Genomic DNA, 24,967 nt, shown 5'->3' on the forward strand with positions numbered 1-24,967 from the left:
CTAAAACTCACTAAGGTTTACCTATCAGATTAACAAAGAATATGTATAGATCTTTCCTCATAATTTGTCTGTGTGTGTGTGTGCACGTGCACACACACAATATTTACAAACAGGTGCGCATATATAATATCTTCATCAAAAACAAGTTGAAACACCAAGGTCAACCTGTGTTGCAAATGTGGGCAGCACCTGTTGTTTATTTACTTCTCAAGTGTGGCTGACTTCAGGGATAAGAATGAACAATGTGGTCTCTTACTAAATTTCCCTTTTGGTTAGTCATCCAACCACTATGTGATGAATTTATACCTGAAACTAGTGAGCTGGGGGCTAAGCTGAAAATAGTCAACTTGTGTTGCCTAACTATAGTTTGGCCTCTGTAGGAACTTCTTGGTGGTCGTCAATTTCAGTGTATCCGTTTTTTAAGTATATTTTATTTTTAAAAAATGGCAAATTCAGTTGTTTAATATTTAATAAGCCACTTATGCCTAAGGCACAAGATATGTTTTTGATCTGGAAGTATAACCAAGTTTAAAGGTAACTAAACTCAAAACCCTCCAGACAGAAGAAGTATTTTATAAATACTGTTGTCAGCTTGAAAAGCCATTTTTTTCCTTCCTCTCCCTAACATATTATTGTTAAGGGCATTTTCTGAATCTAGGAAAAAATTGCATATGAAATTTCATGTTAAGCATATAAATAAATGAATACACATATATGTGCAGCAAAGTATAAGCATAACACAGGGATAACAGGTAAGGTCAGACCATGTAAAACGGCTGAAATTCGATTGTTTCTGACATCTGATAATGGCAATAGCTTGCTACTGAGTGGTCTCTCCTCACTTGAGTAGACAGTTTGCCACTTGTGTTGGGATGGTATTTTGACTCCAGTCACCTTCCCAATTTGGATCAAAATTCTACTCTTCTGGCCTCCTGTTGTGTCATTTTATTCTCTCTCTTGTTCTCTCCTAAACGTTACCGTTCATGGTGATTATTTGCAGCAGTCTTGATATGCTAATCCATTTCTTGGTTGGCAAATTCTCAGACCTGAGGCCTCAAAGGTCCAAGGAAGTTCCTGTGAAGGATGGGTGCCCATGAAACCTGAGGATTTAGGGCAAAACATCCATACCATTAACCACTTTTGACTTTTACATCTTCCATCACCACTTACTTTTAGTTTCAACTCTGCACCTGCAACAGTAACAACAAAATTCAAGTTAACATTTCTAGAATTTTCAGTGTAGGTTATAATATTACATTAGATACAGCCACATTTTGTCTCCCTTTTTTTTTCCCGTTGTGTTTATATCCACATGAAATCATCAACTTTAATGTTTTGGTCACAAAACAAGCAAACAAACAAACAAAATGGTGATGACTATCTAGACAGCAGTGGCGAGAGAACACAGACCCTTCTACTTACTTAACCAGGCCCCGGAGGAGTCTTTACAGTCTTTAAAGCTGACTTCAAATATATTTTTGGAGGCAGGAAGTACGTGCTGTCTAGTGTGTGTTCGCCCGCTTGCCAACTTTGCTGGTCCATAAAATACTTCAAGTGACTCCACAGAGTGTGGTCCTGGCTTTCAGCTTCCTTTCAGCTCTAGTCACCAAGAGCAACAAGTACCATTGTAGACCCATCCCGAGAGAAACATGTATCCTCCGTATCTCTAGGGCTGGTACTTACATATAGGTTCAGAGTTTATGGTTATTACTCTCTGGAGACATCTGTCTGCTGGGTTTATTTTTTCCTAATGTTGTACCACATCATAAAGTCCTACTGCCAAGAGTCCTTTAACTACTCGGGAAGATTTTGTTTTCTGTTGTTTTAGTCACTTGACCACTTTCTTTCTGTAGGCCAAATGGAGTAGAGAAAATCAGTAGCAATTCCCCACTCCAGAGCCCCATAGCTTAACCTGGCTCCATTTGGTTTCAAGTTTTTATTTTGTCAGAGTTTTAAAACTCTCATTGCCTAAGAAGTGATGGGTCTCCTTGTGTGTATGTGTAACAAAGTTACACTGAGATTTCCCATGAAGTGTGAATGCTCTCAGAAAACCTTTCAAGGAAAATTTGCTTTGAAAGCAAGTGGATCACATGGGTATAATCAGTTGAAAGGAACAAAATTCATAATTGATTTTTTATTATCAAACATAGTACTGTAAAATAGCTTTTGTTGGCAGGGAAAAATAACTTCCAGCCCAGTTTTATCCCCTCTTACTTTTGTTCTCAATAATAATATTTAAATACATGTACTTCAGAATTGCTGTTTTTCATTTTCAGATAATGTAATGGTTTTTATCATCTATTTATGTAAAATTACAGTGATTAAGTCATTATTTGCCTAATAAATTTACAACCTTTTTTGTGGAAAAAAATGATTCAGGTCAGACAACTATTGTCAAACATCTTTTAACATATGTTTTCAACCTTTGCCATAGCTTCTTGCAAAAACAGACCTTTTGAAACAAAGCACGGAAAATTTAATCCACATGGGCTCATATTATCAAAACTATTAGACTGGATTATTTTCCATGGTGTCAGCACCAAAATTGTCTCTTGAAAATATGACTTTAAAAGGAACATTCACATAGATTTTACAAATGTTTTTTCTCCCTCACCCTTTACAGGTAACTTTTATTTCATTCATGGCTATAATTAGCACATTCTGATGCAGCCCCTTTCTCAGTCAGCACACAAAGATTCCCTGTTCCTTAGCATGGTGGCTTTGGTCAGCAGTCATTAGTGATCTTTTTTTTTTAATTTTTCTTTTTTTAGAGATTTTATGTATTGAAGAGAGAGAGAGAGCACAAGTGGGGGGGAGGGGCAAGGGAGAGGTAGAAGCCAACTCCCCATTGAGCAGAGAGCATGACACAGGGCTTGATCCCTGACCCCATGATCGTGACCTGAGCCGAAGGCAGATGCTAAACCAACTGAGCCACCCAGGCGCCCCATTAGTGATCATTTTTATGATTAATCTCTAAGTGGTCAATTCAGCCGAGGCTCATTCCATGTATAACCGTAGCCCAGCAGCTTCACAATGCTACGACCCATTTATTTAGGGCAACCTCATGTGCTTTCCCAGAAACTAAAGTAATGAGGAAGAGGACACAGAGGTCCAACTCACCTAAGCTGCTTTATGTCAAGAAAATACCATGGCGAGTCAACCTTGAGAATATTGTCACACAGGTTCAAACCCAACTATTATGTCGTCATTCACGTGGGTTTGCTCAGACACACACATTACTTGAGCACCTCAGACCTTGCTGTGCAGTTTCCTGTGTTCCATTTTCAAATGTCTGGCTTTGTAAGCAGAGATTTTAGATAATAAATCACTTTAATTCTTTGTCGTAGTTGTTATCGGGTTAATAAAAACTTGTACAAATTATACAACAGTTACATGTCAGTGTGATGTTCAATTGGCATTTTAACTCGATTTGGTTATTTCTGTACATTTTTTGTGTGTTAAAACACAAATTCTGAATTTGACACTATCTCATTTAATCCTTAAAACAGCTCTGGGGGAAAGGCAAGGACGTATGTGGAAAGGAGGCTGAAGGGGAAGAGGCATGAGCTTGGGGTTCACCAGCTGCAGGCATGCAAGGTGCACACGGAGGATGACGTTCCCTACCCCATCCCAGTCTCACATTACAGCCTGAGACTGTGCGGAAAATAGGAAGGAGGCGGGCCTGCCCACGCGGCCTCTCTGGAAGAATGGGGGAATTCGTGTTCTGGTGGGGACCTTAAAATCCAGACAAAGGAGTTTGGATATGACAGCAAGAGAGAGGAACCGTAGGGTTTAAAACAAGGTATCAGCATGATAAAAGCAGTCCTTTAGGGACTAGGCGCTGGAAGGCCTTGCTGAATTCCAAATACACTGTAGCTTCGGCTTGGCAGGGCAGGGGATTTACTGTTGGAATTCAATAAATGTCACCTTTTTGGTAAGACCTGCCCTGGCAGTCCCAATGTCTGCTGCGTGTGAAGTTTTTTCCTCCTTGGTAGTTATCATCACTCTCTGACACTGTATGTATTTTATTTATTGACATTGTTCATGACCCAGCTCTCCCACTAAAATGTAAGTCCTCTAAGAGCAGGGAATTTTGTCTGTTTCATTCATGACGGTGCCTTCCCTGCCCAGAACACTGCCTTCCGCATGGCAAGCCCCGAGGAATACATGCTGCATGAATAAATGAATTGATTGGTCCACGTATCCCCGCATTCCAAAAGGTGGCATGACACCACTTCCCTTTTATGAAAGACCTACAGCAGTGCCTTTTTTTGCTAACTGAAAGAAATCTGAAGAGGATTTTCACTTTTACAAGAAAAACCGTTACCGTACTAACGTAGGTCTTTCCTGAAAGCAAAGTGGTGCACCGCGTCCTCTCAAAGCAGGGAATACTCCGCTTTATGCCATTTGGGCTTATGAAAGTTTTCATAGTAACACTCTACTCTCCTATAACAGGAAACCCATACCTGTACCAGGCCTGATTCCTGGTTACTGGTAATTAAGGGGCAAATAAGAGAGACAAGGTTCCTGCCCTCAGAGAGCTTACATTCTAGAAGAGGAGACAAAATAAATAAGAATTCCAGATGGTACTGTGCTCAGAGGAAAATATAACAGCATAATAAGAATACAAAATGTTAAAGGGCACCTGGGTGGTTCAGTCGGTTAAGCATAAGCGTGGGACTCTTAGTTTCGACTCAGGTCATGATCTCAGGGTCAGGGGATCAAGCCCCAGGTTGGCTCCGCACTCAGCTCAGTCGGCTGGAAATTCTCTCCCCCACACCTGCTGCCCCTCCCCCCATTGATGTGCTCATGCTCGCTCTAGGTAAATAAATTGAATTTTATAAAAAATACAAACTGTTAAGTAGACTGCTCCCCTATTGCATGCACTGATTATGTGACAGTAGGAAAGACTGGTTTTGTTTTTTATTTTTTATTTTTTATTTTAAATTCACTGACTCTGAACAATATCCAGTGATGTCTAGTCTCAGCTATGTTTCCTGAAACGGACACAGAAACAGAGCTTGCAGCAGCAAGAACCTAACTAATGGGTTTCTGAATTGCCCACCTCAGGCCCTTTAAGAAATAATGTTCTGTTGCCTTGTTCTTTCTATTCAGCACCACCATTCCCAGTCATTCTGTTCATCCATCAGCTGCCTACACGGTCTATTAGAATGAAAAATGTGCTTTTTTACTGCTATCGAAAATTGAGATTTTTTATTTAATTTTGATAAGCCACAATCCATTCAATTCATTCCAGATCGAGTGAGTGTCTTCACAGAAGTCAAACTTGTGATGGGTACCCAGAGATGGGGCAGCAATTGAGGAGACTCTGAACCTTCCCCATCTCAAGGCCACTTCTGAAGAAGGTTGTGACCCTTTTAAGAAACAGACTAAAGCAGACAGACTCTAGATAAGGAAACATGGTTAGAAGTTAGGAAAACACTACTTAATAACAGTAAAAACAAGAGATTTGAAACCCTGGACACAGACCTATTAGAGGAGCTAAAAGAAGGAGCATCGAAAGAAACCAATCTTGTCTACCCAGAAATTCTTCAAAGAACTCAGGTACTTACTCTGTATTTTTAAAGATAGAGAAAATGGAAGGCATGTAACTAAGAACACATTTTTTTTTAATTTTTTAAATTTATTTTTTGACAGAGAGAGAGACAGCGAGAGAGGGAACACAAGCAGGGGGACTGGGAGAGGGAGAAGCAGGCTTCCCGCTGAGCAGGGAGCCCAATGTGGGGCTCGATCCCAGGACCCTGGGATCATGACCTGAGCCGAAGGCAGACGCTTAATGACTGAGCCACCCAGGCGCCCCAGAACACATTTTTTTAAAGAATCACAGTCTGTAAGAATAATTTCAGGTAGGCTAAAAGCCAGATAAACCAGAACATGCCACACACACACACACCCGTCTTTTTTTTTTTTTCTTGAAAACAACAAACAAAAAAGAAATAGGAAAAGATACAGTCCTACTGTTGAGGACCAATACTGTTACAATAACACAGAGAAAGCAGAGTTATTCAAATCCTAACTTACTCCTTCATTGCCATAAAAAAATGATCTTTAAACTAAAAGCGATTTTTTAAATGTGATTCAGAGAAAATGAAAATATATGATGGGCAAAGTACTGGCCACTTTTAAAGAGTTTCTGTTGCTGGGTCCAGATTTATTATGTTAGAAGCCATCAAAGGATTTGTGGATGAAACTGAAGAACTTTTACTAATAAACTTGAATATATCTTGAAAAATGCAATAGAAGCCAAATGACCAGAGAGAGGAAAATATTCTGAGTGTCAAAAAAAAAGAGTAAAGTAGGGGCCTTGGATTTTGTATATTGATAAGCTCAATTACAACTTCTAGAAATACTTCAGATAGAATATTAAGCAAATGACTTCTAATAAATTCAAATGAACCGTATTCAGGTGGGTTGATATGACTCTTGGGAGGATTTGTACCTGGTGTGAGAAGTCTCCAGAGATGAAGGCAAGTGAAATCCCGTAATCCATCAAGTCAATGCATCATCTGTTGCTTCTGGAAAAAATGATGGGATTTTACTTTATGGAGACAGTGATTTTTGAACATATTTGTCTCCTTGTCTTGGCTGCTAGGAAGCTCAGAGGTAGATTTGTGACCCATGTTAAAAATGACACAGATCCTTCTGGTATACCTACCCATGGATAAACTTCATTCCTGACCTCTTTGTATCATCCCATCATTACCTTACCTTCACTGTATTATTTCAGTCACAAATATTTACAGGCACTTTGAACTCAGGGATGGGTCTGTGCCTAACAGGGGTTTCAGTTTAGTGGGAAAACAGACCTTACCTTGGCTTATTTTTAATCCACTTATACCCTATGTATTTTGTTAGCAGTCTCAAGTCCTTTCTAAATGATACAGGGTATTTGGGATATACTTGACTAACTTCAAAAGTGATAAAGATGTGGTTTTGTCTATCACTACTTTTTCCTTGAAATGGGAATATTAATGCAGCCTAAAGTTACAGTATGTTTAATGAAGCAAATGACAATGTTGGCTCAAATTTAACTTAATATAAACCAAACTTAAGAGATTTGATTTCTCACTTGGATTACTGAAAAGTTTTTTACATTTGTTATTTTCACATTTTATTATGTTAATCTTGATTCATTTACTCCAGCATGAACTACCAACTTCCTACTCCAGGAAATCTCCAAGTGTCCTAGACTTGTCTTCAGAGTTTTCTTACAAAAAAACTGGCTCATCTCTGGAGGCTTCTCACACCAGGTACAAATCCTCCCAAGAGTCTTATCAACCCACCTGAATTTCTCCTTCTTTTCTTCAAGGATGTTATAAAACACTGCCCAGTGCTTTGCTGAAATGGAGACATTTCATCTACTCTATTCCCCTGATAAAGCAAGCTGGCAAACCTATCAAAATAGGAAATAAGCATAGTTTCATGTTTCTTGCTCTTGGTGAACTTGTGTTTCTTTTTAGTAATCATAGTTGTTCATCTGAATTTATTAGAAGTCATTTGCTTAATATTCTATCTGAAGTATTTCTAGAAGTTAAAATTGAGCCTATCAATACACAAAATCCAAGGCCCCTACTTTACTCTTTTTTTTTTTGACACTCAGAATATTTTCCTCTCTCTGGTCATTTGGCTTCTATTGCATTTTTCAAGATATATTCAAGTTTATTAGTAAAAGTTCTTCAGTTTCATCCACAAATCCTTTGAAGGCTTCTAACATAATAAATCCAGCAACAGAAACTCATTAAAAGTAGCCAAATTTACTCACCTTGTTGCAAGAAAAATCCCCTGGAAAAAAGATTTTCACATGATACCTCATTGAGGAAATACAATGTGAGGAGAAACTCTTACAGGGCGCCTGGGTGGCTCAGTCGGTTAAGTGGCTGCCTTCGGCTCAGGTCATGATCCCAGGGTCCTGGGATTGAATCCCGCATCAGGCTCCCTGCTTGGTGGGGAGCCTGCTTCTCCCTCTCCCTCTGCCTGCCTCTCTGCCTACTTGTGCTCTCTATCTCTCTGTCAAATAAATACAATCTTTAAAAAAAAAAAAAGAGAGAGAAACTCTGACAATAGAGTAAATTGGTTGAATGCTTTTTGCTCTTCAAGAAAATAGCAAAAAGTCAAACACAGTTTAGTGAAAGGAATTCCATGACTGATGAAGGTAATTAGGCCCAATACACAGGTTGTCAATGGTCACGTTTGCTCCAGACCTGTGGTAGGAAAGATACAGGAAAACAAGCAAATGCATATCTTCAAGACAGTCCTTTTTGAAACCAAACTTTTGCTAACAACCGGACATGAAGAGTTTGAATTTAGATTCCCTGGCAAGAAGTAACGGTGCAGATACTTTATGTTGACAACTAAATGTTAAATCTTTTGCTTAGACCGGGGCATAACAATGGATCTGCATCAAACTTAGAGAGATGTAGGACCCCACTGGGTACGTTTAAAGAACAATGACAGGGAGAGTGACAAATGTGGACATTGTTTCATTTACTGAGTAGACAAAGAACTGGGCTGAGTGTAATCTGAATACTGACAGGAAAGTCATGATGATAAAAACCAACCTCAAATATCTGCAAAAAGAATACAGGGAGGAGGGAGCACAGGTCCTTGTGGTCAGAGCCTGAGCGAGGACCCAGAAGTAAAGGGCATGAATAAAGAGACTTGACTCAGAGGGGAAAGCAGTGTTCCTGTAGGAGAGTGGTCTGTAACAGGACTGTGCTGTCTTAGGGCTGGGAGAATTCTGAAGGGGTTCAAAGAAGAGCCACACAATTGTCTATCAGGGATGTAAAAATAATCCCTGTCTTGGGAGGGCTCTCAGTCAGAAATCCTTCAAGCCACCCGGATTCCCTGATCCTGGGGCGAGAATCAGGCTGAGCATGCCCTGTGTCTGTGTTGTCAGTTCCAGGGGCTGCTCTGAGGGGAGGCTCTTGAACTGCTGATGGGTTCTCTTGCCTTGTTTTAGTTCATTTACATTAGCCACAGTCCTCTACAGGAACACACTATGCCAGCAGAAACAGCTATTTCCCATCCCCGCTGGTTTCCTCCTAACACCACACATGCAAAATGCCCACAGTTCATTTTTGAGAACTGCTAGCTGATGACCCTATTTTTGCAACTTCACAGAGATTACAGTGATAGTATTTATTGATTAAGGTCTTTATTAATATTTAGAGCTCATTGCACTTAAAAAGCAGAATCATGAAGCATGGGGGGTTTTTTGGTTTTTTGTTTGTTTGTTTTAGTTTCCAGTTTTTACATGCAGTGTTTTTAATCAAATATTCCAAATCACCTGTAAAGACACGAAAAATGTCGTATTTAATTTTTATTGCATTGCGATGGAAGCTGGGTGTGCTGTGGATGGAGTTCATGAGCAAAATGCCCTTCTTTAATGGAAAAATTATGCAGAAAGGACATTTTGCAAAATGCCAAGTTTAGAAAGAAGGGTAAATTTAGGAGGCTAGAAGAAAGAAGTGGGCTCCAGCCATTCCTCTGATAACGAGACTCTGATTTCACTAGGCAGCATGTCCTCCAGGCAAAGGCCATGTCAGCCAGTGGGTCATCTTTGGTCACTAATGCCAGTATGCAAACTCCAGTCATCCCAATTCATGATGCACTCATGAAGCCTTCCATCAAACATACTGAAACATACACTTTATCAAAGCAATACTTAAAAATTTATGAAAAGTCAGAGGCTGGACCGAATTTCCTTCAGAAGATATTTCTGAAGAATTGTTTTCTTGAACCTCTCTATATCTACTTCCTGTTAGCATTCTTTATTTTAATTCCACGATTCCATTCCATTTCAAGCATTTCAGATCTCCCCTCCCCCAATGCTTTCTTCATAGTTGACTCAAATGGACAGTTATACTATGGAAAGCTTATAGTCTGCCAAAATACTTGCAGAGAACACCTTCTAGGTAGAAATGTGTGGTTGTTTCAATCTGCAAAGCCCATGTTGCTAATTGGCCTCCTCGTTGAGCTAAATTCATTGAGATGTCTACTTTAAACAGCAGTTCCGTTTCTCCTGTCTTCGTTGTCTTCGTTATTCATAACTGCTTGTGAGTGGCTGGAGTTGTGTGTTTGGGTGAATGACATTGTGTAACTTGCCATGGTTCCTTTGGCAAAGCCTCAGCAGAGCTTTTCTGAATGCCTTATTTTCACATCGTTTTAATTCTTGCTAAACAAACCCATGCTTGAAGCACGAGCTTTGGAAGCTAGACATCATCTGTTCCACAAGCACCCATGGTATTTCCAAGTAAAGCTTTTTTTTTTTTTTTTTTTTACCAAATTAAATCTGACAAATTGATTCTTCATTAACCCGCAAGAAAAGTTGATGGTAATTTCCTTGAATGAACATAGAGGTCTTTGACCTGGTAATATTTTTGTATCATAAATGTCCTCCTCATGCAATAATCTTTGCCTCCTAGAGAAGTTTTAGACAGAGGTCTTCATCAAAGATAATTTCCTCAGAAACAAAATATAAATGATTGCTTTAGGCAAAATAAAGGCCAATTATGATTGCAAAATAATTTTGAAGGGATATGGATCTTACGATATTTCAGGATTAATATATAAAAGAAAAATGTCCGTATTTTTTGGAACTGATCTTAAAACTTCCCTAAGTTGGTGACTCATGTCAAAATGGGCCATTTTCCAGCTTCCAGCCCCTACCTTCCTAATCTCCCCATCCCCACCACAGGCACCTAATTTTTCATTTGTGCCATGGACCCTTCAGCAGTCTGGTGAAGCCTGTGAGCCATTCCTCAGAATAATGTTTTTAAATGTATAAAATACATGTGGTTACAAAAGAAAAAAATTATATGGTGATGCTGTTATTAAAATTTTGAACAAGTTTCTGATACAGTAATACCTATGCTTCTTTATTAATACTTTTTTTAAAAAAATCCAGAAGTGGGACTAGTAACTACCATAAATAATCATGAAATAGTGATGAGCAAAATAAGTATGCAAGACGAAACAATTATGGTTTCATCTACAACTGTAAAATGGGATATGACAATATCTGTGATTTCTTTGAGTAACAGAGTCACAAGTACTGCTAATACCATCATGGTATTAAATGAGGACATGGACAAAGAGGTCATTTTTTTCCCATCCATGCTCACAGCCCCCCTAAATTCTGTCCGTAGACCCCTTGGAGGTCAATGGACCCTAGATTAAGACACTCTGTATCTAATGACTCTTTTTGATTTATTTATTTGAGAGAGAGAGTGAGTGAGAGAGAGAGAGAAGGAGCAGGGGAAGGGGAGGGAGACGCACACTCTCTGCTGAGCAGGGAGCCAGATGCAGGACTCGATGGATCATGACCTGAGCCGAAGGCAGTCGCTTAACCAACTGAGCCACCCAGGCGCCCTGACTTTTTTTTTTATAAAGATTTTTTATTTATTTCTTTGACAGAGAGAGACACAGCGAGAAAGGGAACACAAGCAGGGGGAGTGGGAGAGGGAGAAGCAGGCTTCCCGCTGAGCAGGGAGCCCGATGCGGGGCTCGATCCCAGGACCCTGGGATCATGACCTGAGCCAAAGGCAGACGCTTAACGACTGAGTCACCCAGGTGCCCCATATCAAGTGTTTCTTGCCACTGCTCCCACTTTTATTCAATCAGTAGAGCAGTGGAGTGGGTAGTGGTCAGCTGCCAGGATACATGTGTGTGGGAACCTCAAAAGCAGTGACATCAGCAGAACCACACTCAGCCCTGGTGGTGTAGCATGTCACTGCCAATGAACCCAATGTCTCAACACTGTCACCTCAGAGGCGCCATTCTGTCAGTTCAGGGCTTTCTCCAGCCAGGGAGCCTTTCTCTGGCAATGCTACTGAAAGCCAATTCATAGCAGAATGTATTCATTGTTCCCCATGATGTCATTCTCCAAGATCAGGAAATGTCCCCCAAATATCCTTTATGCTTATTTACCTAAACCTTATATGCTTGGTCTGCACTTTCCTCAGAATGACACATTCACTTCCTCTAGGAAAAAAGTACTTCCATCTCTTTAAACAGACTTTGTGCCCAAGATTTGGACCCAGAATTCCATGGGGATGTCTAAAATTGGATTTATCATCTTCTCAAAATTAATTTTTTCTCCTGACGTTCCTGACTTTCCTCCTCCTGACTTCTGAGGAGCATCGCAGTAACTATGCATGGAAACCTCAGACCTTTCAGCCCCCACACCCCTTCCTAAACTCTGCTGCCCAATTTCTTAACTCTCCAAGTCAGAGAGCTCCTGTGTTTACAGCTTCCCTCGAGTATCCCTCTCTATTCCGTTCTCATTTCCACCAGTTTACAACCTAACCTGCATCACCATTACTCTTGCCCCTGCTTCTCAACTAACACACACTGCTGCCAATTTGATTTTCCCGGAGTGCAACTCTGATGATAGTTCCCTGTTCAAAAATCTTCAGTGGGGAGTGCCTGGGTGGCTCAGTTGGTTAAGCGACTGCCTTCAGCTCAGGTCATGATCCTGGAGTCCCAGGATCAAGTCCTGCATCGGGCTCCCTGCTCGGCGGGGAGCCTGCTTCTCACTCTCCCACTCCCCCTGCTTGTGCTCTCTCTCTCTGTCAAATAAATAAATAAAATCTTTAAAAAAAAAAAATCTTCAATGGCTCCCCATTATCTAGGGAACTTAAGACAGATCCTGCCATACAAGCCTCTCTACATCATGGCCCAGACTCCCAATTCAGCACCTGTCTCACACTGTGCTACAAACTTGATAACTTTCTGTTCATGAAACAAGGAACAGATATTTTACTTCATTTATTTTTTTGCCTTATTACCTTTCTCATATACTCTCCTTCTAGAATGTGTTTCTCCAGAAAGTTATCTTGTTGCAAGCCTACCCTTCCTTCAAAAACAATCTCAAGCATCACCAATTTATGAGGACTTTCCTGATGTGCTTCCACCATTCCCAACTAAATAGAAGAGCCCCCTCCCACTTTCAGCCTCTATAACATTTTTCTTAGCATTTATCAGCCTCTACCCTTCATTATGATCCAGTACAGTAGTCCCCCCTTATCTGCAGGGGACATGTTCTAAGACCCACTGTGGATGCCTGAAACCATGGATAGTACCAAACCCTATATACACTGTTTTTTTCCTATGCATACATACCCATGATAAAGATTAAGGTATAAATTAGGCACAGTAAGAGATTAACAACAATAAATAATAATAAAATAGAACAGTTGTAACAATATTCTGTAATAGAAGTTATGTGAATGTGGTCTTTCCCTCTCTCAAAATACCTTATTGTACTGTACTCACCCTTCTCCTTCTTGTGATGACGTAAGATGATAAAATGACTACATGATGAGGTAAAGTGAGGTGAATGACATAGGCATTGCGATGTAGCCCCAGGGTCCTACTGACCTGTCAGAAGTAGGCTCATCTGCTTCTGTACTATGGCTGACCACTGGTAACTGAAACCACAAAAAGCAAAACCACAGCTAAGGGGGGACTAGTGTGTGTTCATCTTACCAACCACGTTAGATTTCTTCGTTTTTATTTAAACTCCAGCTGTATTAGATTTTTTTATTCCTTAAAAATACAGACGCTTTAATGTATCCCTTGTACCTCAGTAGTGTTTGGTACACTGTTTTTTCACAATGGGTACTCAGTACATGTTTTCAATTGAACTGAAATGATTCCTACGCAAAATAATGAATTTACCGAGATGACCTGCCTTACACTTTTCATGTACCGCTGAAGGATAAGCAGGTGTTCACTAACGCTAATTTATTAATTGGTAATTTTAGTGATGCTGTGCTTGCTTCTGACCTTCACCCACATGGTCTCACGGACCAGAACGCTCCTTCTCCCCAGCCATTCAAACCATCGCGCTAACTCCTGCTGGGCCTTCAGGGCTCAGTCTGACCATCACTTTCTCCAGGAAGTCTTCCTAACCCCAAGTCTGGCTTCACAGGCGTGCAACCTGTGCGCTCCCACAAAGCCCAACACCTACAAGGGTGCCACAATTGGTGCCATGCTTTGCTGTCACCATCTTAAAATTCTTAATAGTTTTTTTTTTAAGATTTTTTTCATTTGAGAGAGAGCATGCATGAGCGAGGGGAGGAGCACGGGGGAAGCAGAGGGAGAGAATTCCAGGCAGATCCACACTGAGGGCAGAGCCCAATGCAGGATTTGCTCTCACAACCCTGAGATCATGACCTGAGCCAAAACCAGTGTGTCAGATACTTAACCAATTGAGCCACCCAGGTGCCTCTTCACAGTTTTTCAACAAGGGCCCGCATTTTTACTTTGCACTCGACTCCTCAAAGGGAGTGAGCAGTCCTGCCTAACCCCTTCTCTCCTATATACTCCTGTCATCCCCTGTATTTTCCCAATCTTTGCAATCATCACTCAGAATCTTAATTTTCTGTTTACTCTTGTTCAATGTTTATTTACTTAATATTATTTTATTTAAACTGAATTAATATAAATTAAAATAATTTAATAAATTTCATATTTATTTAATTTTCTGTTTACTACTCTGTATACCTCAATAGACCCTAAACGCTGTCAAGGCAAAAAAAATGACTCAGCCCTGTATTATATACTTAATCAGTATTTGCTGATTGGCTAAATGGATGAGTGGTTGAGGAAAGGAGGAATTAGTGAATTAATGAATGTATTTGTCTATGCATAGCCCTTTGGGCAGCCTGAACAATGGAGGCCTTTGGCTTGCTGTCTTCAGATGGCCCCGTATAGACGTAACAGAATTCTAGTACAGAAACTACTCTTGTTAGTAAACAGTGTAAAATTTCAAGAAAGAAAAGGGGCAAAGTAGTGACATGAAGGAAAAAATTTAAGCAACACCCAAATATTAGTGAAGAAGGAACTAGCAAAAGGACTCATGATTATTATAGTCCTGTTTTAAACACAAACATAGAGACCATGAACATACCACTAGGATGCTCTTGGAGGAAGAAGATGTCTTAGTCATTAAGTAATGCCCTGCTTGCTTTTCCTAATGGTTTCTGGTAAGCCTGGAAAAGGAGAGCATACCTAGATAACAGCTACTCACAAAGAGGGGAAACGTCTATGGCCGTCTTTACCTGATGCCACATCCTCCTCCTAACTATCTGAGTGATCCCTGAATTTCATTTTCTCATTAGTAGTTTGGGGCTTTGTAGGTGCACTGGAATTCCATTTCCGGCTTACAATTTCCATTCCATTAAGGCCAACTCAAAGTATAATCCAAAGTATCCTGAATTGTTAGATGCATGAGTCAAAAGTATAGTGAGCAGTTATTAACGACGTATTCTAGATTTTTTTCATTTGTAGACTCCTTTTCCTTGGAGACTTCGTCAATTTGAAATGATAATTACTTCCCTCTCAGTTTGAAGAGATAGAGAAGTATCCCCAAAGGTCTTGCAGAATCAACAATGTTACTGCCATTCTCATCTATTCAGTTCATTCAGCAACACTGGGCAGCAGCTCAAGGGCAAACAGTGCTAAACCCTCTTTCTGCTACACAGCCTTGGATGAGTTATAAAATGGTCTTAATTCTCAGTTTTCATATCTGTAAAATGGGAATAATCATATTTCTACTCCATAAATTTGTGAGGATAACATGGATAATGCATATGAAAGTGCTTAGCACCATGTCCATGTTAGTAATTATTATCAACATATAGAACATAAGCAGTTATGAACTTCCACTTGGTTCTGTGTTGAAATAGATATAAAGAAATAAGGAGTACATGGTATTGGTTAAGGGTCCACAAACTTCTCCTCTAAAAGGGTCAGTGAGTACATATTTTAGTCTTGTGTACCATATTGTTCTGCCACGACTATTTAGTTCTGCAGCTGTAGCATGAAAGCAGCCATAGACAAGATGTAAGCAAATGGGTGTAGCTATGTGACAATAAAACTTTATTTACAAAAACAGGCTTTAGGGGCCAGGTTTTTTCCCTAGGCCATAATTTACCAATCCCTGGCTATAGGTCCTTGGGAGCTCCCAGTCAAGTGCGGTAGAAAGACTTGGATGACGTGTCAGGGCAAGCCTAAGGAGGCAGAGATTAACTCCAGCGCCATACAAATGAATGTGGAAACTGATATTTTAGGGGAGATTACCGTATGAGCTTCCTGGAAATACGTAAAAGTAAAAAGTATGTCCTAGAGCTCAGGTATTGGTTGTTTTTTTTTAAGGTTTTATTTATTTATTTGAAAGAGTGAGAGTGCATGAGTGGGGGGTTGGGGGAGGAGCAGAGGGAGAGGAACAAACAGACTCTGTGCTGAGAACGGAGCCCGATGTGGGGCTCAATCCCATGACCCTAAGATCCTGAGATCACTACCTGAGCCAATACCAATAGTCCGTCGCTTAACCAACTGAGCCACCCAGGTGCCACTGTTTGTTTGTTTTTTAATCTTGCATTTTAGGATAAGTAACTTCAACCTAAAACACAGCCTTCTCTTTTTATTAGACATTTTCCTTGGGAACTCAGCTCCGCACTCCCAGATCCTGAGAGTACCATAATTTGGGGAATAAAAATGTCTGTAGATTGGTAGAAAATTCTGCCCCTCACTTCTGCTCCCTAGCACTGTAGTATGAATAGACAGAGCTGAGGGGTCATCTCTTTTAGCAGTTTGCTGGGAAATGGAAAGTACATGGGGAGCAGAAGAAATCGTTCCCTTCCTTTTCTGTTCTTATTAATATTATAAAGGAATGACAAGCAAGTATCCATGAGCAAAATTAGACTGTGAAAATGAGCCAGTGGCTTAGTAACAGCCACTTAGAACATTTGATGGGTCACCAGCACTGCCGAATGTGAGGTAGATTCTGCTTCTTTGATAAGAGAACAGCTGTGGCATGTGCTCCCAGGGTAGGAAAGCAAGAACACACTTTCGGGGCCTTTCTCCCCTCTTATGAGAGGATTTATGGAAAGTTCACACATTCTCAAATGCAGACGCTTAAATATGGCAAGCAACACAGACGCAACATTCTCTTCATCGATGAAGTTGTAAAGGAACTCCATGTGCACAATACATTGTATTTACACATAGAGAGAGAGAGAGAGAGAGAGGAAGGGGGGGTGGGCAGAGGGAGAGGGAGAGAGAGAATTTTAAGCAGGCTCTGGGCCCAGGGCAGAGCCCAACACAGGGCTCAATCTCAGGACCCTGAGATCAAGACCTGAGCTGAAATCGAGTCGGATGATTAACCGACTGAGCTACCCAGACGCCCCCATATTATATTTTGATATTCAAAATGGCTAGTCCCTTACGAGGCTTTTATGATTTAATCAGTGCCAATTCAAATGGGTCTGGTGCTTTAAACTATAGAAACAAGAAATGAAGTCTGTCATGATAAGGCAAGGTTCTTATCAGATTTCTCTTTTTTGTTGTTGTTTTACAGTTTTCTCCTTGTCTTTGGTTGCTTGATTTTGTCAGTGTTTTCCACCATCCCTGAGCACACAAAATTGGCCTCAAGTTGCCTCTTGATTCTGGTAAGTGATACATATGAGCAAAAATGTACATAAAGTTTGTATAAGAACTGTCTATAACATTTATGCTATGCATTGTATCCCACAAAAAGTTCTATCTAGAAAAGAAGAGAGTTGCTGTGAAGTATAAAACTCTCAAAGATCACTGAAATATTGGCCTGCCATTTTAACATTTAGTCAGTCCTCAGAAATATATACAGATATTCAGTGTTACTATTACATAGCAATATCTTATGTTATAGTTACATCAAAAATAGAAGGCAGGACTTGGAAGCAGTTTTACTTATGTTTATCTATGGTAATAAACAAATTATAAGAATCAATATCCATGAGGTCTCTCATAATATTGCTCAAAGTCACAGAATAGAGAGCATTTTCCAATAACTGCAATTTGGCAGTAGGTCAGTGTAATTAGCCCAGAACTACAAGAATATAGCACCTCATAAGAAAACAGAAGGCTCCTTCATGCTCTTTTCAACCAACAGACTATTTTATGAGTTTTGCTGCTAATGCAGTTACCTGCCTGGTAAGAAATTCTGCAGTTAGCTCTGCTTCCATTATGCTGTCAATCCTCAACCACACAGAATTGCTCAATTCATTTCAAAATGGAAAAAGACCCCAAGATATTTTAGTCTGAATTATTCTGGGCCTTTTAAGCTCTTTTACTTTCTATTACAACTAAACTATATCACTGTATACTCAGATCCCATCTGATTGAAAGTTTGGTTCATTTATATCCATTTTTGATCCACTCACTTAGTGCAAAAACATCAGACTTGACAGTCTCAGAACTGTCTGAATGTACTATAAGTTGAAACGATTCGCTTCTGTAAAACCTGGTGGACTACAGAGGAGGAGAGAGAAAGGGTATGGGGGGAAGCTGGCTTCTGTGCCCTAATAAAGAGATGTTGGTTATGTACAGCAATAAGCATTTAATATAAGAAAAGTATTCTTACCTTGAAGGTGAAACTGAAAGATCTCAACTCATGTAATCTGAGCTGAGAGCAGCTGTTCTTCCTACCTATGCTTTCAGATGGCTAGTTTGTGCTTGAAGTTACTAAGACTTCATCAAGTCTCTGTCCTACATCAGGGAGAAATCACTTCTGAGCCTGGAACAAATCTATCCCAATTTGTTTCCATACAAATTGTGCTCAGCAGTATACTGTTAATGTTAAGGTTACTATTTTGAAACCCAGCGTAGAAAACAGACCAAAAAGCACACTGGGAATTTGTTTCACTTATGAGGTTTCCATTTGGGTAGCAAGTGGGCTTTTAGCCTCATGTACCCCTTTGGTAACAACAAATGACCTTGAGCCCAGGGTCTAAGGCACAGCTGGCTTTTGGGTTCATACACAGAATTACAACTGGGAATTTTTGATTGAAAAAGTAAATCTGACTTCTAGACTAGGAAACATGAGAAACTGGATCTACTGCAAGACCAGTGATATCTATTATGAATGAATCAAGCATTAAGAATCCCATAAAAAGGAATTTTTCATGACCAGGTCAAGAATTCAAAATGTTAGGTTTACATACTTCAAATCTCTGAAATATAAATTCCTCCATTGCTAACGAGTTTCTAAATAGTCTAAATAGACATTACTAATGAGTTTCTAAATATGTTATTAAAAAGCCCAAGGTTGATTCATATCTTGATTTTTAAAACTTTTTGAGCAGTGAACAGTTCATTACAGTTTAGTAACTAGGGTACATTTGAGTAGATAATGTAGATGTTGTCACATATCCCTCAGCTGGGTTTTTTTGTTGTTTGCCAACTTTATTGAGATATAATTGACATATAACATTGTGTAAATTTAAGGTGTATCATTTGATGATGTTATATATGTATATATGCAAAATGATTGATTGTCTCACATAGTTACCGTTTTGTGTGTGTGTGGTAAGAATTTCTAAGACATACTCTCTTAGTAGTTTTCAAGTATACACTACACTATCTCTAACTATAGTCACAATGCTGTATGTTAGATCCTCGGAACTGGTTTGTCTTATAACTTCGAGCTTGCATCCTCTGACCACCTTCACCCTTACCCCACCCCCACCCCACGCCCTCCCTGCAACCATCAGTCTACTCTGTTTCTATGAGTTCAGGGTTTTTTGTTTTTTAGATTTTACATATGAGACCATGCAGTATTTGTCTTTCTCTGTCTGACTTATCTCACTAAGCCTAAGGCCCTCAAGGTCCATCCATGTTGTCACAAATGGCAAGATTTCCTTCTTTTTATGGCTGAATTATATTCCATTGTGTGTATGTATACGGTGATTCTACTTCCTTCAGATACATACCCACAAGTGAGATTGCTGGATCATAGGGTAGTTCTATTTTTAATTTTTTTCAGGAACCTCCATACTGTTTTCCACAGTGGCTGTACCAGTTTGCTTTCCCATCAACAGTACCCAGTGGTTCCCTTTTCTCCCCAACCTCCCCAGCATTTGTTACCTCTTGTCTTTTTTATACTAGCCATTCTAACAGGTGTGAGGTGATACCTCACTGTGGGTTTGATTTGCATTTCGCCAGCAATCAGTGATGCTAAGCACCTTTTCCTGTACCTGTTGGCCATTGGTGTCTCTTCTTTCCTCTCTTAGTCTTGAATGCCTTTGGATTTAGCAAAGTAGAAACCAGTCCCATTATGCAAATGAGGCCCTTGTTTTGAGCAATACAGTGATTACTGCAGATACACGTTCTCAGAAAGGTTGCTATGCTTCCATAAGAAGAGCTCTTGCTTATCCTCCTGTTGTTGTGCTATGGGGATAAATGGTCAAGGTGTATGTTTTAAACCAAAGTGTATTCTTAAAACCTACCTAGAAATATGCAGGCTGTGTTGCAGGTCTAAGATTTCCCTGATGTTATTCTTCTTAATCAGTGTTTCGCCAAAAAGGATGTTTTATTTAAAAGTCTCATGCTCTCCTGACTGAGCTAGCCAGGCAAATGCTAAGAAAAAAAAAAATTATGCTTTATGTAGACAAAAAAAAAAAAAATTCAAGTCTAGGCTTTGCTTTTATTTTCTTATTTAGCAATTAATAAATTGGAAAAGCATGCATATTTTAATTCTTTTTCATAATTATCATATCATAAAAGTTCAGTCAGCTGTAGAATATTGGGAAAAAAACAAGAGATATCTTAATGGTTTAGGGAATCTTAGTTATTCTTTTAATGTGTATGTTTGAGACAGTTAATCTAATGTGTATGTCTGAGACAGTTAATCTTGAGACAGTTAATGTGTATGTTTGAGACAGTTTGAGACAGTCCGTCTTCTGAATATCTAATCAAACAGAATTCATAGAACACAATTCTGACAAGCAATGTTTTTAGTGAACATTTTATGAAGCATATCTAAAGAATTGCCATCCAAACAGTAATATGAATGGCTTTTAAAATGTTTGCAAAAATTTATAATAATGTCACTTTTGTACACTTTTGGCCACAAACAAAACACCAGAGAAATAAATTTAGAGGAACTGTATATAAATGATACGTCAAGATTATGTATTCTTTCATAGCTCTGTCCCATGTGTTTTTGGTTTTTTTTTTTTTACATTTTAAAAGATGTCCCTATATTCTAACTGTAATTCCATTTCTGTGCAAATAGCGGGCGCCCACACTGACAGGGAGCACACAACAGGCAAACTGGCTCCTAGACAAACTTTCCAGGCCCCCTGTGACACTCATACCTTCCATCTGTTTCCTTGAGAGGACCAGCATACTAGGGGCAGGCCATTGTTTTGGACTTGGTCTTGCCCACCTCCTGGAGTTCCCATGGAGTCTTCAGCTCTCCTTCCTCACCCCAAGGGAAGAGACCTTGTCATTCTCATCTAGAATCACACTCCCAGGGCTACTTAGATACTTGTAAATTACTTGCCTTGGTTACAAGCCAAATGGATATGTTGGGGTTTTGGAATATAGGTGAGGTTCGGTGGGGTAGAGTCTGGAGCCCACAACCAAGGAAGAATTCTGGAGACGTCTTTGGTGCAAAATGGTGATTTTTAAAGCACAGGGACAGGACCCGTGGGCAGAAAGAGCTGCTGCTGCGGGGTTGTGAGGGGTGGCTAATTATATACTTAGGAGTTGGGGGAGGTAAGGAAAAGGGAGGTTTCGGAAGAACTTTCATATGCTAAAGAAGCCTCCTAAGATACCAGAGGCCTTGCCTTTGTCAAGTTAAGGTTGTTTTTCCTTCTAGCAAGACATTAACATGAAGATAGTTGGGAGCTTTCCTGGAGAAACGTAACTCCGCCAGCTTCATGTATCTGTCAATGGGCTGCAGGTTATAAGGACAATTTAATTGTACTACGTTTCCTTCTGGAAGATAGGTTATTGATAGAAATGCTTTTGTTCTTGTAAATTGCTAAGACTTTTGTAAACTGAGGAAGACTCATGCCCTGCGTACTGTGATCTCTATAAATTAACCATTTGTTTTTCCTTTCCTTAGCTTCAGGGCACCAGGAGTGCCTGAGGAATGTCACACATATCCCATGGGGGGGTGCGGGGGGCATTGTGAGGTGTCAGCTCCTGCTTTGTCCCCAGCCTGCCTTCAGCTTGCCTTGGGCTCCCTCATCAGATACACACAAATTCTGTGGGAATTTGCTGTTTTATTCTTCTCAGTTGTGCGACCTGGGATTTCATACTATACACCAGGTTCCCTTGTTTCTCTCCACAGAAACAGTGGGGCACAGACTTGAGAACGTGATCTAGACTCTAGAGCTGGGTACGATGAGTTCAAATTCCACTTCTACCACTTTTTTATATGTGTGCCTTTGGGAAACCACTCTTCTGTCTTCGTTTTCTCATCTGTTAAAAGTGGAGAATAACACAGCCTACTTCATAAAATTGTGAGGATTAGCTAAATTCAAGTGCTTCGAACAGGGCTCAGCACAGGGAAAGTTGGCAAATATTATAATCACTGGTTCTTCCATATGTAATGAAGCCTAATAAGGACAGTGAACAGGGGAATATTTGAAAATGCTCCATCTGAGAAAATATCACACTTTTCTAATAGAAAACAAGTATCTTTGCTAGAATTTTCTCACCACAAACACTGCTAATTATGGCAGCTCTCTTTTTTTTATGGCAGCTTTCTATACAAACATGTTCATCTAACTGAAAGTGACTCAATGGCACACATTCAGAGAGAGGTATGTGTTCATAATAACCACTTATTTTTGGTGACTAATGAACAGATTCTTATTGTCGTAGTTCTTTGGTAAATGCATCTGAGGAAAACGCTCATGGCTTTCCAAGTACTTCTCCCAGTGCTGACATCTGCTGGGCGGAGCCCTGGGCAGGGAAAACTAGGTCTGACAGGACGGCTTGCTCTGCCCTCACTCTGGGGATAAAATTTATGAACTCCAGAATATAGTATGAAGACGTGTACCCAAATACCGAGGACAATTAAAAGCTGGTGTTCATTTCCTATGTTTTGTAAATTCTTCAAAACTGAAAGGGCGCTAGCATTATTTAAGTACCTTTCATTTATCAGACTCATTGATTTCTTATGAAGACAAACCATAAGAGATGTTCAGTTCAAGTATTAGTCCTCTCGTTTACCAAATGGCTAATTAAGTTGTGCAAGATCGTGCACTGGGTATGAGACCGAGCTAAGATTCCAGCCTAGGCCTGGCTGATGAAAAGCCTGGGCTATCTTCACGGCATCCAGCAACCCAAATTCTCCTGCCTGTTCGTTGAGACTAACAAGTCCTACCAAAGTGCATTTGCCACTGCTCAATGAAGCAGTCACAAAGGTTCAAGGTCTCTTTGGGCTCCATATATGCCCATGATGCCTACAATCCTTTTACTTAGAATAAGTTTCTTTCTTTCATACAAAGTGTACTTACTAATTTACCACAAATGGGTGTATCAGTTGGGACCACTATAAGTTCTTTGTATCAAGAATTCTAAATACTATTTTATAAACAATCAAAATCCTGATCTTTGGGGTAAATAGTCAAGCATAAAGTTGTGCCTTCTAGTCCCAGCTTCCATTGCTCAGGTGAGCAACGTTAAAGGAAACTCTTTTATTTCCAGGTTAAACTATTGTGGAAAGTTTTGTTTTGGTTTGTTTTGATTTCATTAGCCTGAGGTCGTATGTTTTAGCATTTCATGTCCCACCTTCTTAAGAACAATGCTGTTTAGAATGCATTTCCTCTCCATTGAATAATCTGGCCTTCCCCATTAGTTTTAAAGTATTCATTTTAGGTCTTAAAATGTAGATTGTTCAACCCATTGAAAATAGATGACCTCTCCATTAATGGAAGTGACATATGTTATATGCCACATTTACATCAAAGGTGGTTATTTCTAAAATTGCCCACCCAGAAGCAATAAAAGGAATGCCATTATCATTTTAGCAAGATAGAGAATGTTTCCGTATTTTTGCTTCTCTACCCTCCTGCTGTGTTAGAAAAGACTCCAAACCACAAATGGATTGTGCTAAGCATCTGGTTGAATACTCAAACACATGGTCAAATATTCAGGTTTTCCCAAACATCTGGGTGTTTGGCACCTTCTCAACAGAGCATATGCATATTTGCTAGTTTTGCTAGTTTTGCTGGGTTTGCTTCATGTAGCGAAGCAAACATGGGTTTGCTGTTTCTTTGCACAATGAATCAGTTCCTGAAATTGTACAAATCCAATTTAGACGGATCTAATTATATCTTAAATGCACTAATGGAGCTTGCTATTTAAAGAAAATCTGTAGTGAATCCTTTTGTAAAGTGAAGAGTCCCCTTGAAAAGCTAATAACTACATAATTAATCTGTGTTACATGTTTGTTTTCTTTCTCTAATATAGGTGTATGTGGGGGTTTTTTTTCATTGCTATATGAGCATCCATTATCTCACATGGTATTGAAGAATCAGAGATGTGGCCATTTCCCACCTGTCAGTATTAGTAAAGGGGGGGGTGGGTAACCAGCCACAAACATATCTGCCTGTCCCTGAAAAGTAGAAGGGTTTGTGCATAAAATTAAATGGGTTTGATGTAGAAGATTACATTAAGTCTTTACATTTAAAGTTCTGGCATTAAACATTGTAAGAGAGGATAGCAGAGTATAAGGATAAGAATCCATTTGAGGATATTAAATTTTATGTTTGTAATGGAAGTGACAGAGTATGAGATATTAAGCAATGAGATATGAGGAATGAGTGATGCTTCTTTATGTTTATCACATCCCTGTAATTTACTGCAGAAAGCTCTCAGAATACCCCAATGAACATTGAAAACTGCAATTATTTTCCTTTGCTTGTCTTTCATCAAGGAAAATGCAAATAAACTTTAAAATGATTCATGGAGACTAACAATCCTCATCAATCTGCTGATGACTGAAAAGAAAAAGCAGGAGTAGTTTAACACCTACGCTGAATCTTAACAGAGGGATAATAATATAGTAAGTTATCCTGTGAAAAGTGTTTCACATATCAGGGGAAAGACTTGTTTGAGTTAAAGGTAATGAAATTGTGCCTGAAAAAGACCACGCCTCCAT

The 24,967-nt window shown here is 39.6% G+C and overlaps 1 protein-coding gene across 4 annotated transcripts in view; it reads left to right on the plus strand.

Annotated features, from left to right (window-relative positions):
* Nucleotides 1–24,967, plus strand: part of KCNQ5 (potassium voltage-gated channel subfamily Q member 5) — a 509,304-nt gene that overhangs the window by 322,080 nt on the left and 162,257 nt on the right. For all 4 annotated transcript variants that reach the window (XM_034991524.1, XM_034991525.1, XM_034991526.1 and 1 more), the window contains exon 2: nt 17,387–17,477. In XM_034991524.1, the coding sequence (XP_034847415.1) occupies nt 17,387–17,477 (91 nt within the window). The remainder of the gene's footprint in view (nt 1–17,386; nt 17,478–24,967) is intronic.

The sequence above is a fragment of the Mirounga leonina genome, unplaced genomic scaffold (assembly GCF_011800145.1).
Source record: "Mirounga leonina isolate KUSES-001 unplaced genomic scaffold, KU_Mleo_1.0 Mir_53, whole genome shotgun sequence".
Classification (NCBI taxonomy): Eukaryota; Metazoa; Chordata; class Mammalia; order Carnivora; family Phocidae; genus Mirounga; species Mirounga leonina.